The sequence below is a fragment of the Spea bombifrons genome, chromosome 1 (assembly GCF_027358695.1).
Source record: "Spea bombifrons isolate aSpeBom1 chromosome 1, aSpeBom1.2.pri, whole genome shotgun sequence".
Classification (NCBI taxonomy): Eukaryota; Metazoa; Chordata; class Amphibia; order Anura; family Pelobatidae; genus Spea; species Spea bombifrons.
In genome coordinates, this window is record NC_071087.1 from 131,682,186 (window position 1) to 131,695,626 (window position 13,441).

At 36.8% G+C, this 13,441-nt stretch overlaps 1 protein-coding gene across 1 annotated transcript in view; it reads right to left on the reverse strand.

Moving 5' to 3' along the window:
* Positions 1–13,441, reverse strand: part of SNX24 (sorting nexin 24) — a 53,719-nt gene that overhangs the window by 26,426 nt on the left and 13,852 nt on the right. Inside the window, exon 2 of the mRNA XM_053473982.1 lies at positions 1,213–1,296. Within this exon, the coding sequence (XP_053329957.1) occupies positions 1,213–1,296 (84 nt within the window). The remainder of the gene's footprint in view (positions 1–1,212; positions 1,297–13,441) is intronic.

The window sequence follows — 13,441 nt, forward strand, 5'->3', positions numbered from 1 at the left end:
TCTTCTTTTTTTTTTAACAAATGTCCAATGCACCGTAATATAGAGCATGGATTAGTTAAAGAAGAAGAACAATATTATAAAAGCTAGATTTTTCTCAATACCGCTTCAGTAATAAATCACATGGTTATTGTACCCTCACAGTCAGGGGTACACAGTTTAAAATATACACTAATAATGTGCTGTTTGCAAGGAAATAAAAGGTTAATAAATACTTTGGAGTACATCATTTCATAAAAATCAACTGAAAATATAAATGACACCAAATCGTAAAAAGTCTAAGGCGGGTGCTTGGATTTGAAATGTGTATGCAAGCTTACAAGAGCTTCTTGTATCTCCTGCACCAGTATGACTTAATGTTTTCATAATGCTGCAAATTAGTAGTGTGTATGTGTTCTAGCTCCGATCTTAACCCTATCTACTAAAGAAACACCATGACTCCTTATCATACTGCCTTGGGGAAAAAATAGAATGACTCGGTGTTAATTGACACGGATTCTCTGACTAATGAACATAAATGGGAATTTTGTTAGACCTGGAGTCTCCAGGTGGAGTCCTGCTTCCCTGGTTCAGGTTCTACTTAAGGCTGTCTGAGGCTGTCTGAGGTTAGCCCTGTCCCTTCTCATAACCAATCCCCAAGAAAAGGGAGAGCTCCAGGTAGCCTACCTTGGGAAGGCCACAGTAATGCTAATGAAAATCTATGGGACAAGGGACTTCATTGTGGAAGAAGGGACTCCATTACTATTGCCTTAAACAGCTTTGGTGGAGCTTGGGCTGGAAAAGTCTCCCAAAATATCACAACTGCCTAAAACGTCAGCCTCCACGTTTAAGCATAATGTAAGTTTACTGGAACAAAATGACATAAACCCCTTTTCCCCAATGCTAAACATTACTGTATATATATAGCTCATTACACAGCGTTGGACTTCCCCTATAATGTGCAAGGAGACTGCCGTAAGTGATGGGAATAGTGTAGCATTACGCACTGGAGTACTTATAGAAAAGTGTAGGAACTGGAGATTGCTAAACTTATAATAATATTAACTCTGGGGGGGGTACAAAATAGAAGAGCAGTTTTAAAATATTAACAAGATGATGATATCCACACATTTACACCCACTGTATAGTTACAGTTTTCATTAGTGTAAAGAAAAAAAAATCTTTGGGAGACCGTGTTTATGACATTTGCATTCTGTGATTAGGGTTTTTTATTACCTTTTTATGCAAAGCATGGAACTCACTGTACCGTTTTTCAACAACATGTCTTCTTCCATTTACCAGTACTTCTATTCTAAATACCTGAAAGGGTAAAGACAAAAAGTGGCTATAATTGTAACAAATAGAAATAACAAACAGAAATTAAAACAAGGATCTGGAACTTGAGTGTTGTAATATATTTATCAAAGAGGGATACTTCTAATATGTGTACATCTGTAAGGTATGTATTTATCCATATAAACAGGGATCACATTTTTTTTCCGGAATATTTTAGCAATAAGAAAACCATACAATAATAATAACAATTATTATTATTTATTGTTTTATATAGCACCATCAAATTCCGTAGCGCTGTACAATGGGTAGACAGGACATAACAAGTAGCATGTAACATAACAAACTGACTAACGGAGACAACAAGTGAGGAGGGCCCTGCTCAAACGAGCTTACAATCATTAATAATAAAAGATGTACACTTGTGAGCTCTCTTTACCTAATGTATCGGTTTATACACCGTAAATAAAAGATAATAAAAAAATTAAAAAAATTGTTTTCCTTTATTTATGCATCCAAATGATGCCTTTTGCAGTGATTAATAACGGTATTTTACAATTACAGTTTTTACAATTAAATCGTGCGACATTAATAATTGATTTTTTGCTTTAATTATTATTATTATATTAAAGTATTATGTATTTATTCACATCCTGCCCTCACATCTGCATTATAAGGTCATGCAGTAAATAAAATGATACAGCCCTAATCTCTTGATAGTTACAGTTTTGCACAAATATGTATTTAAACTAAAACCTATTTTTAAGAATACATTTCTTTCATGGTTTTAGTATTTTACTTTGACAGACCTGAAAATCATATTTGAAAAATGTCGAAAGTAGTGATGGGGATGAATATTTTTTACAAATGATTATTATTTTTGTCTAAATAAGAGAGTTTTGTTTGCAATGATTTTTCCTGCCAAATTAGAATAAAAAAAAATGTATCAAAACTATTTTCTTATATGTTTGTTTTTTTAAAACAAAAAGTTAAAATTTGCTTTGACAGAATACAAGAATTGATGTATTACAACTATATCTTAAATAAATGGAGAAAGTGCAGGCAGCCACCAACTAACAATGTGAGGAAATTAATTCACTGGCCCTAAAGTGCCAAAGTAAAGAATAACGAATTACAAATTGAAAAATAAAAACAGCATAAGGAAATTGGTTTGTCGTTTAACAATGCTATCACCTGCGAGATAATTAAAAATATACACTGGAATTGAAAACGCTGAATACCGTTTAAAGATAGTAACCGAGAGAGCATATTTCATAGACTTTACTAAAAACACATACTGTAAAATATCAGTATGAAGATAATTCTATAAATTCAGGTCAAAAGGCGCTTGGCTAAGATAAAAAGTTTGATCCGGGTAAAGACTCTGTTACTAATGCACTAAGAATGTACGAAACCATTTTTTTTCTCTCTCAAAGAAAATAAGATTAGACGTAAAAGATATCGCAGCATGTCTGTTTTTTGCATGGTTGGTAAAACTAAATAGTTGTTAAAAACAAAGACTTGGAGCAGTAAGAATTAGGAAGTCAGAAGCGATTGAGTGAGACAAAATAGTAACGATTTCGGGGCAGAAGAAGATAAGACAATTTAATGTGCTGTATTTTTTTTTTTTTGAATGGAATACTTACAAAGGTAGGGATTTCCTAACCAATTCAGAGGGGCTTTGGGATTTAGGGATTATCTAATTGAATATAAATAGTGACATTAATCCATGTTTTGTTCAGCCAAGTTTGCCGGGTATTAAATTCCGTCATTTGATTACTTTTTAGCCCAGATCCCATTCAGTGTGTGTATGCTTTCTACCTATGGTTTATGGTTTATGGTTAAGGGGCAGGTTCTCATGGTCACACAGTCTGGAAAATACTCCTTCGTATTCTATGTTGCTGGGATTTTATCTAAGACTCCCAATTGGTGCTTTTGCTACAAGAATGCTATGGTTGATATACTTGCCTGAATGCAGATGACCCAAGTTTATGTTTAAATGACGACAAGTCATTTAGAAAGTTCCCAGGTATGGTTTGGTCATAATTAGAAAGAGCCTATGTCTTTTAATGAATTGTAATTTTACTCCATATACCATACACCCAGACATATTCAAAATTACCTAGTTATCAGTGTTAAAAACACAAAAACACAGCCTGAAGTCTCTCATTGCAGATACATTATTTTTATTAGCATGCATAGACTATGGTTATTTTGGAATCAATTATCACATACACAATAAATCCTTGCACGGAGATCCAGTCTAATATAAGCCAAAATGGTCAACTGATTCCACAAGAGTTTTCACTGTGTTGTTTTTAACAAAGTCATAAATAAAAGGTCCCAAGTTCCAGTAACACCACCTTGGGCACATACTTCCCTATGAATCTCTGTCACCCAAAATATGGAATCAGCATTTCTCCATTCAGCTACTGGATTCATCATGGAGAATACTGAAAAATGCTGCTCCAAGATTTGGCATTGATTTTCTAACCCCAAACAAAGAGGCTTTCATAGTTACATGATCTATCATAATCAGAAGATTTGTATCTTGGCTTTGGCCTAAAAACAATGACTCCACGAAAATAGTTGAGTTGCAAAATACAGAAAATATGGGTGTTTTTTTGTTTGAAACAGCTGTTTTAGAAATACACAACAGAGGACATAATAAGAAAGAACAGACATCATAATCGAAGGGGACTTTCTGAATTTCCAGCTGGCTAATTATAAAGAAAAATGATATTAATTCCAATAAATGATATAATTCCAAAATTATAATATATTCACTCAACTCATGGGTCTTCATTACAAAGCGACTGTTATTTTAGTGAATCGATAAATTTATATACAAACATAACACATAAATTTACAAAGAGACCATGACAGCAAATTATTGGAGTCTAATAATAAGATTAAAATAATCTAAAACCATTATGTACAATGTAATTCCTACGACAGCAGACCATCACATTTAATGCCTTCTATGCATCTGCTCATAATCCCTGTCCCCCCAACCGTTTACACAGTTAGATGCATGTGACCACACATGTCAAAATAGAGAGCATGCGTGCAATCTTACCGCCAACCAAGACTGACTCCTGCAAGTGACCCAAAAGGTGTAACGAAACCCCTACATGTACATATGCAAAAGCCCCCCCCCATTGATTGGTGAACCTGTATGGGTCATTAGAGTATCCCTTTAAGGTCTTAGAATAAACCACAATGTTCTTACATCAATAGCCGCTTCTTCTTTCAACATGATTGTGAGCTGTTTAGGCATATGTGGACCTTCTCTACTGGTTTTAGGTTGATTTTCCAAAACAAACTTAAAATATCTAGACCCTTTCAAACTCTAATTACACTTAACTCAGTATTTTTTTCTTTTGCTTTATTGTATTCCCTCGTTAACAGATGCAGATTTGAAGCACAGACCTTTTCCCTTATAACACAAAAACTCCTAACATGTTTTGTTGCTGCCCTGAATTTGCATGAATCCACTTTCAACATCTCCACCTTGATAAAATGCAAATGCCACCGTACATAAGGCCAGCGTCTGACTCTTTGCACAGACAGTCCAAAACAGTTTTCTTGATCTCTTTCAACTTGATGTCTTGTCAATATATGGATTGTCTTCCTTTCTAATTCACTGAAAAAAAGCTAGTTTTCCATTAGTCTCTGTCTTTCTAATTTTCGATACAGGTTTACTAAATGTAATTATTAAGGGCAGATTCATGAAAGCAATTACTGAGCTACTGGTTTGTATCTTCAAAGTCTTAATAAGCAGGGCGAAGTTTGAAAGCTATCTCGAGTAAAGAAATTTCTACATCATGATGAGACCATATTTCCTCTATAACAAAATGGTCAGTGGCTGACAGTAAAGTTTTTAATGCAGACTATTTTTTGTAACTTTCATGAACCCTATGACTAATTTTTTGAGTAAAACCAATATAGTATAAGGATAGATTCAAGGGGGTGCAATCAGCCGCTGGCTTTGGAAGCAATCACTATGGAATAACCCTTTGGGTGACCGCCTGGCCTATGTGTCTATGCAATTGGAGGATCGAGGAGATCACGTTGCCGCAAGCACCGCCATATTGCCCTCAGTCAGTGAGATCCTCTTCCCCGATTGGAGGATCGGTAGAAGAACGCAGATATTTTGGCAGAAGTTCCCGCCAGGTAATGACTGCGGAGATGCAGATGAAGAAAGAAGATAGCAGATTAAAGATAGAATATAGAAGAGAGGAGAGAAGGGAGAAGATAGAAGATGAAGATCGGAAAATGGTTGCCGGAGAAGGCAGGGAAGCACAGACGGAGAGGGTTTTGCTAGCGGCTGCGCTCATCTCTATAAAAGAGTAAGGCAGAGGCCCATTGGCCCAGCGGTATTCCCCTCAGAAACATTGATTGATATTCAATAAAAGATACTGACTCGACTTACAATACATCATAATATAATATTTTTGACTCTGTATCTGTACAGTGTAAGGCTATGTATATGTGTGTATGATTTAAACTAATACTTTGTTGAAGCACCTTTCAATCTTATTACACCAAGTTTTTTTGGGTAGGAGTCTATTAGCATGGCACATCTCCACGTGGCAATATATGCCCACTCTTCTTTGTGAAAGCGCTCCAAATCTGTCAGATTGTGAGGACATCTCCTGTGCACGGCCCTCTTCACATCACCCCACAGATGTTCAATTGGATTCAGATCTGGGCTCTGGCTGGGCCATTCCAAAACATTAATCTTCTTCTGGTGAAGCCATGCTTTTGTGGATTTGGATGTGTGCTTTGGGTCGTTGTCCTGCTGAAAGGTGAACTTCCTCTTCATCTTCAGCTTCCTAACGGACGCCTGAAGGTTTTGTGCCAAAATTGCCTGGTATTTGGAACTGTTCATAATTCCCTCCACCCTGACTAAGGCCCCGGTTCCAGCTGAAGAAAAACAGCCCCAAAGCATGATGCTGCCACCACCATGGTTCACTGTGGGCATGGTATTCTTTGGGTGATGTGCAGTGTTGTTTTTACGCCAAACATACCTTTTGGAATTATGACCAAAAAGTTCAACCTTGGTTTCATCAGACCATAACACATTTTCCCACATGCTTTTGGGGTACTTGATGTTTGTTTTTGCAAACTTCAGCCGGGCTTGGATGTTTTTCTTTGTAAGAAAAGGCTTCCGTCTTGCCACCCTACCTTATTCGTATGAAGATTGTTGTCACATGTAGCACACAGCCAGTACTCGCCAGAAATTCCTGCAGTTCTTTTAATGTTGCAGTAGGCGTCTTGTAAGCCTCCCTGACCAGTTTTCTTCTCGTCTTTTTCATCCATTTTGGAGGGACATCCAGTTCTTGGGAATGTCTCTGTTGTGCCATATTTTCTTCACTGTGTTACATGGTATATCTAATGCTTTGGAAATTCTTCTCCTGACTGATATCTTTCAACAATAAGATCCCTCTGATGCTTAGGGAGCTCTTTGTGGACCATGGCTTTTGCTCTGAGACGCAGCTAAGCAAATGTCAGGTAAATCCTACCAGAACAGCTGAACTTTATTTGTGATTAATCAGAGTCACTTTAAATGATGGCAGGTGTGTAATGAGTTTGAATGTGATTGGATCATTCTGAACACAGACGAGTTATAAGAGGGTGTGCCCACTTATGCAACCAGGTAATTGTGAAGCCCCCCCCTCAAAGATTTCAGTCTGTTGCACAGCTGGATTTACAGGGTTGAATTCCAAATACAGCAGAATAGAGCAACACAGAGGCTCTTAACAGTAGATTGAGTACGTTAGCTCTCTTCTGCCCCCACATAGTATAACACATTGTAACATTTTTTTCAAATAATGATACATTTTGCCCATATTTTATTTCATTTTGTGCATAACTAAGTCATTTCATCTACCTTCGAGTGTATGCTATTTTTTCTTGAAATGTTTTATATAGTTTACTACTTTATGTTTATTATTATTATTTATTATATTTATAAATGCCTGTACACAGTACATATGCTATCTATGCCTGATGAAGTGGGAGATATAATCAAAAAAGTAACAAATGTGGAAAATGGTGTGTAGAGTTCTGACAAGAGATATTGGGATTTATTCACAAAAGCACAAGTTTGCAAGAAGTACTATATTTATGGAGTCCCTGTCCTAGGGATGACCTAGTGCAACCCCCTGCACCTGGCTCCAAGATGCTTTTTTCTTCCACCTTGTGTCCTTCTGATAGATGATGTGTTACCTCAGAAGAATGCACGCTAAAAGAGATACAGTGGAGGCTGTGCTGGCTAGGCCCAGACATCAGTAGTATAAATGGGGTCGTTACAAAAAGATCCAACCTTCCCAACCAGCACATTAAGCAGCAGCATCTGCACCATTGCGGACAGATCCCTCAACAGGGTGATCTATCCCCGGAAATGGTAATGTGCCCACCCAGATGTCATGGTTTAGGCCAAAACTGGTTGTTTTGCGCGCAAGTTGAAACACTTCAGCTTGTTGACTTAACTATGCTTAATGAGGGGGCAATCCCTGTGAGCTTCACCTACAAGATGAGCCTGGTCCTGTATTGTATTGCTTACTGTTTATGGAAAAATATTTTACATAGTGGTTGGTGAGAGGTGTTATAATGGTTTTGTTATCAGTGACCATTTCACAAACAATCTTACGAAGTGGTAATAAGTATTACCTCCGTAACTCATAACCTGACCTGCAGTTCACACAGGAATGTAACGTCACCAAAAATTCAAGCTCTTCAAAACCAGGGACCGAATGCATTTTTATTTCTCCGTTATTTACGCATTAAGGGAATTAAAGAATGCACATAAATCAACATACTAAGCTGGGGTATATGGTAAATGATGAGTCAACCAGAATTCGAGCCCAGTAAGCCATATAACATTGGTATTATTCATGATCGCCCACCATCACGCAGCCCCGCCAACGAAGAATACACCTCAACGTACTTGCTTTCTTGTTAAAATCAATAGCTAGCACAGTATAAAAAGTATAAACAATGTGAACTTTGGCAAGTACAAGATGTGTTTAGTCAAATGCATCTCCTTCAAGCCAAGGGCAAATGCATGGGGTTGCTGAGGACCCCCCCCCTATGCATTTGCAAGGGGGGGAAAAATATAGGGTACACTGAGCTATCATATACATTAAAGTGCCTGAGTGTGGGTAACATTAAAACTAATATTTTGTTAACAAGAAGTGCAAATAATGAATAATCTGGTAACTCAAAGTTAATTATTTTAAGTTTTTTTTGCTACATTCAAAGTCAAGCCACTTATTCCTACCCTCTGCCCCATGTGGCCTCAAAATTAGTCTTATAGATTTGCTTGTGAGGCTAAAAAAGAAAAACAGAAAAAAATAGCTAAATAGGCAGCAACTCAATAATTAAAAATAATTATTGTATTTTACAGTCCAGAAACAATGTTTTTTTTACATGAATTTTACATATCTTAATACAGACTCCTTTTACTTCATCACTTGCTCAGGCTAAGAATTATCTCATCGAGCATAACTACATCATAACCTACATTCTAACGCTTCATAAGAGTGATTTACAGAAAGTAGCGGTCAACAAAGCAAGTGTTGTTTTGAAGGGTAAGAGAAATAACATTCTTCATTCATGCTGTTTTCTGCCATCATGTCAAGGAAATTACTGAGACAATATCAGTAGTCAGTCAGTTCGCCGGCAGACCCAGGTGACAGCCTTGGCAAGCAATCAAGTTTCTAGATTGTGACGTTTGTTTACATCATTCAATAGTACTTGACAGTTGTGAAAGGCCACATAAAACTGCTTATTGATCATTGCGAAATCATTTGAAGGGATAGATGAGGTTGTTTGGTAAGACTGCAGGTGCTCTTAGGTGAAGGCATTTAGCGTGCCTATACTCAAGTGTTAACTAGTATACAACTTCATTAGTTCACGCCACTAGCACTTATCACATCGTACGGACATCCTTGGACGGTTTGTCTATCAAGGGATGGAGACAATTTACCTGCCCCAGGATCAATTATCAAGCAACTGATTTTCTCATGAAAACTTGCAAACTACTAAGAGAAGTGTCCAGGGGCATATAGAAAGGGACTTTGAGATCTTAATCCTGACCAGTCCACAAATGCCAGTTTAATGAATTGTTCTTCTAATTTCAGAAGAGCATATGGCAAAGTGTTTATTAATGTCATGCTGTGGTTTTTATATTCTTATAGAACACCTTATTTTTATATCCCTGTACAAAAGTATGACAAAAAAACTTAGCTATATTAATATACATATATCCAACTTGCATAAAGCAGCTCTGAAAATCCAGACCACTTTTAACTCAACCACATGAATTGTTTCACACATACAAGCATATTCTGATACCATGCAACAGAAACTCTAGACACAAAGTGGCTTATAACTGAAAAATACCTTCTACTAACCCTTCGAGCACCACGCAAAAAGGACAGTCAGTCTTTATACACCTGGCTAACCAAGTATCAAGAATATGTATAGATCAAAAGCCAACTAGATATAATTAGATACTTTATGCATCGCATACAAAGCTTAAAAGTAAAATGTGATTGAAACATTTGTTATCAATATTGCTATATTTTTTAATTCTGTACGGGCAGCAGATATGGGCAGATAATCTGAAGCAAAGCCTAAAGTAGCCAGGCAGTTAAGAGAGGATAAAGCCAATAACACGCATTCCTGTATATGGGAAAAACCCATGGCTTCAAAGCATGAAGTTAAATTCCTTTTTTGTAGTTGGGTAATTTCTGTTTGAGTTCAGACAGTCTTTATTCAAAGGGACAGTGTAGACTTTTTGATGCACCAAATGACTTGTCAAAAGACCACATCTCTTCAGAAGAGATGAGACTGAATGTTTATGACAAGGATACATCAACTGGGGAGATCCTGGCTCGCTGCTCCAAGCATGCCTGTAGCACTATGAATACATCATTGCCAACAGACTGCCTACATCAAACTTTTTCATGGCCATTCCAGTGAAAGTCAACTGAAAAACACTGATAAAAAAAATCTTCACACGTTTTACTTTTTAAATGGAAACAGCTGGTAAGGATAAGGAGCTTCTGGAGGCACAGCTGTTGTGTATAGGTACGATGTGCTTGTGACCAGCAGAACACAAAAGTTTCAATGCAGGAACCTAAAAACAGATAATGTGTTATGTGTGAAAAAACTTCTGGTGAAAACTAGTATTCAACAATAGCCTTCCATTGGCTTCCATTTTGCACCAATATACTAATTATTTACACATAGCCTGCAAAGTTTATTATAGGGATTCTTAGGACCAGACTATGAAACTTAATGCAGAACATCATACATTTCCAGTGATGGTCTGGGATTCACCATTTATTGTGTTGGTGTTAAAGCTTCAGTTAAAATAATAAGGTTTGTGAAATACGATAATTCTATATAATTCGATATAATATGATCCTGGTTGCATACCAAAGAGTTAGTCTGTTTTACCAACATTTAAACATATATTTTTAAACTATTTTGAATTTTGCCAAGACACAAGGAGGCCCAATTGAAAATAAATAGTGCTAAAGTCAGTGTGAAAATAAATTGCCACAATTTCGTTAGTAGCAGAGGCATATACTGTACAATCAACTGATATTTAGGAGTTTTAGCTATCTATTTCAGTAAAGTGTATCCCGCAGCTCTCCATCTGTTAAATGTTCCCCAAGCCTAAGCAGTTCTATACACTTTTCCTATACCCCTATGTGACTTTGGCCAGATGTCCCTCCAACAAGGCATAACTTTTCATACATAACAGCCAATGTTCTTGTTATTGGTTGGTGAGTTTTATATGTATTTCTCAATGTGTTTATTACACTCTTTACAATAGTTTTAACTGTAATTTTGCCACATATATCTACTATACATAAAAATGATCAACTTGTAGACTTCTATTAGGGTTTAAGGTCAGTGCCAACAGTGACATCTACTGGTGCGTCCTCAAATGAAGTCCAATATCAAAAGTATAATATGATTCCTGAAGACCTTGGATGATTAGCTTTATAAAACCATATATGGTGGAGCTTAATAAAGCTTTTCCCATTAGTATTTCAAACAGAATGTTAATTAAATTAAGAGAGCATTAGTCATAAAGGGAAAACACTGAGTATGAGATAATTCCTGAGTACAAATTCATGGAGATCCTCCATAAAGGCTTCATGGGGGGGATTATGCAAACAATTTTTCAGCTTATGTGACCGCAGCCTGCCAATTATATAGCAATAAAGCACTCCTGGCCAAAATTATTGAATGAGGCAAAATTTTACATGATTTAATAACTATTTTTGGAAAGTTATTCAACAATCCTAGGATTGCTGCATCTAGTTATTAAAGTGATAGCACCTGGCAGAATAGGTGGAAAAGTACCTATAGAGTGGAAAAGTACTATAGAGACCTGGAAAAATTATTGTGCACAATGTAAGCAAATATAGCGTGTGCCCATTTTAAGCATGGTCTCCCATGTATGCTACAATAGCTTGCAATCCCTTTTCAAAGGGGAAAGAGCGTAAGTGGAATTAGCAGACTGGTCTAGCTTCAGGGTGCCTTCTGGTCGCTTGACTGCCAACATTTAAGTCATCCAAAGACAAAAAAGAGCTAACCTACGCGGGCTGGATCATTTTACCGAGGTGAATTCTACACAGGAGCAAAAACAGAGATGAAATATTAAAGAATCCCTATCACTTGATTGAGAGCTGCTGCTTATCCTCTGCATGACTTCAACCATGAAAAGGGTTTGCAGGGATCCCTGGGAGAATTGCTTTTTCGAGACAACATGTACAAAATAACAAAAAACCCACAATCTGACAGATTTTAGCAACAGATTACCGACGCATTTTAAATGTTCTTTGAATGAAATCACTAGCATTAACACCTACTCGCTAATCAATTGGTGTCAGCAGAATTCTGGGAAGCTGCGCTGGAGGCTCAAACATATCATCCAGACAATCAATTAAGGAAGTCAGGTGAGAAAAATGATGCAATGATCAGATGTGTCAATTGGAATATAATGTCTGCTGGAAAAAATACTGTAGCAGCAATGCCCGTGAAATGCAAGCGAGGCCAACTATTAGAGAAATTTTTGGAAATAAAAATGAGTTACTGCAACTATTTATAGCAAATCACACGATTCTATTGGCTTTGAGTTTTTCTATTAGAGTTCACTATAATAAAGCTATATTTAATGGATTCCATATTAACTTTCTATAATATTTAGAAAAAAGGTAGCTAGCAAGGGAGTTGCAGTTTCATCTCTATTTAAGGTTCTAATTATATGGTATACCCTGGAGAATATCTTTTGGAGAATAGCTTTTATGTCAGGGGTCGACAAATTTGGTTTGGTTCTAGGAGCCAGACAAAAAAGTTAGGGGTTTGTCGAGCCTTGCCATACACTAACATATATTTACACATTCTAACTCCATAGAGTAACAGACACATATCTTATACTCACAAAACACTAACACACTACAGTAACCCACACGCTAACATTGTACACACATACTAACACCATACACTAATACACACACTCATGCTAATGCTATATAACACCATGCACGCTAGCAACACACACTCTGTCTAACACTTTACTTAAATAAAATTACACACTCTAACACTATGGACACATACACACTGACTCTGACACTAAAGCATACACACACACTCACTCCAGCACTATAAATATCCACACCGACACCAACGCACCTTGTATTTTTTTTTTTTTTACGTTTGCATTTTTCCTACAAGAGTGAGAGAGACTTATTAACTTAGTGAATTTAGGTGGAGCAATCTTTGTTAACTTTGTGTTCTAAAGGGCCAAACACAAACAGCTTCAGAATAGCCTGGATGGCCCTGTATAAAGCTTAGTTAAATCAGTGTGATTTCTTGTCAACTCATTTTGCAAGGCAAGTTCAGCCCTTCTTGCAGGAGAAATTTACCATGGACAGCCCTTTGTGTGTTATACACAGTGAATCTCCTGCAAACTCCCCTCAACGTTTAATAAATAAACCCAATAGAACAAAATAAAACAGGAAAAAGAAATATTCCATTAAAAGGCTCTTAACACCAATATGCTTACAGGTTTTAATCTATTTTTTTATTTAATTTATAAATTCGACGATTCCTATGAAGTCCCCAAAACGAGGCCAGACCC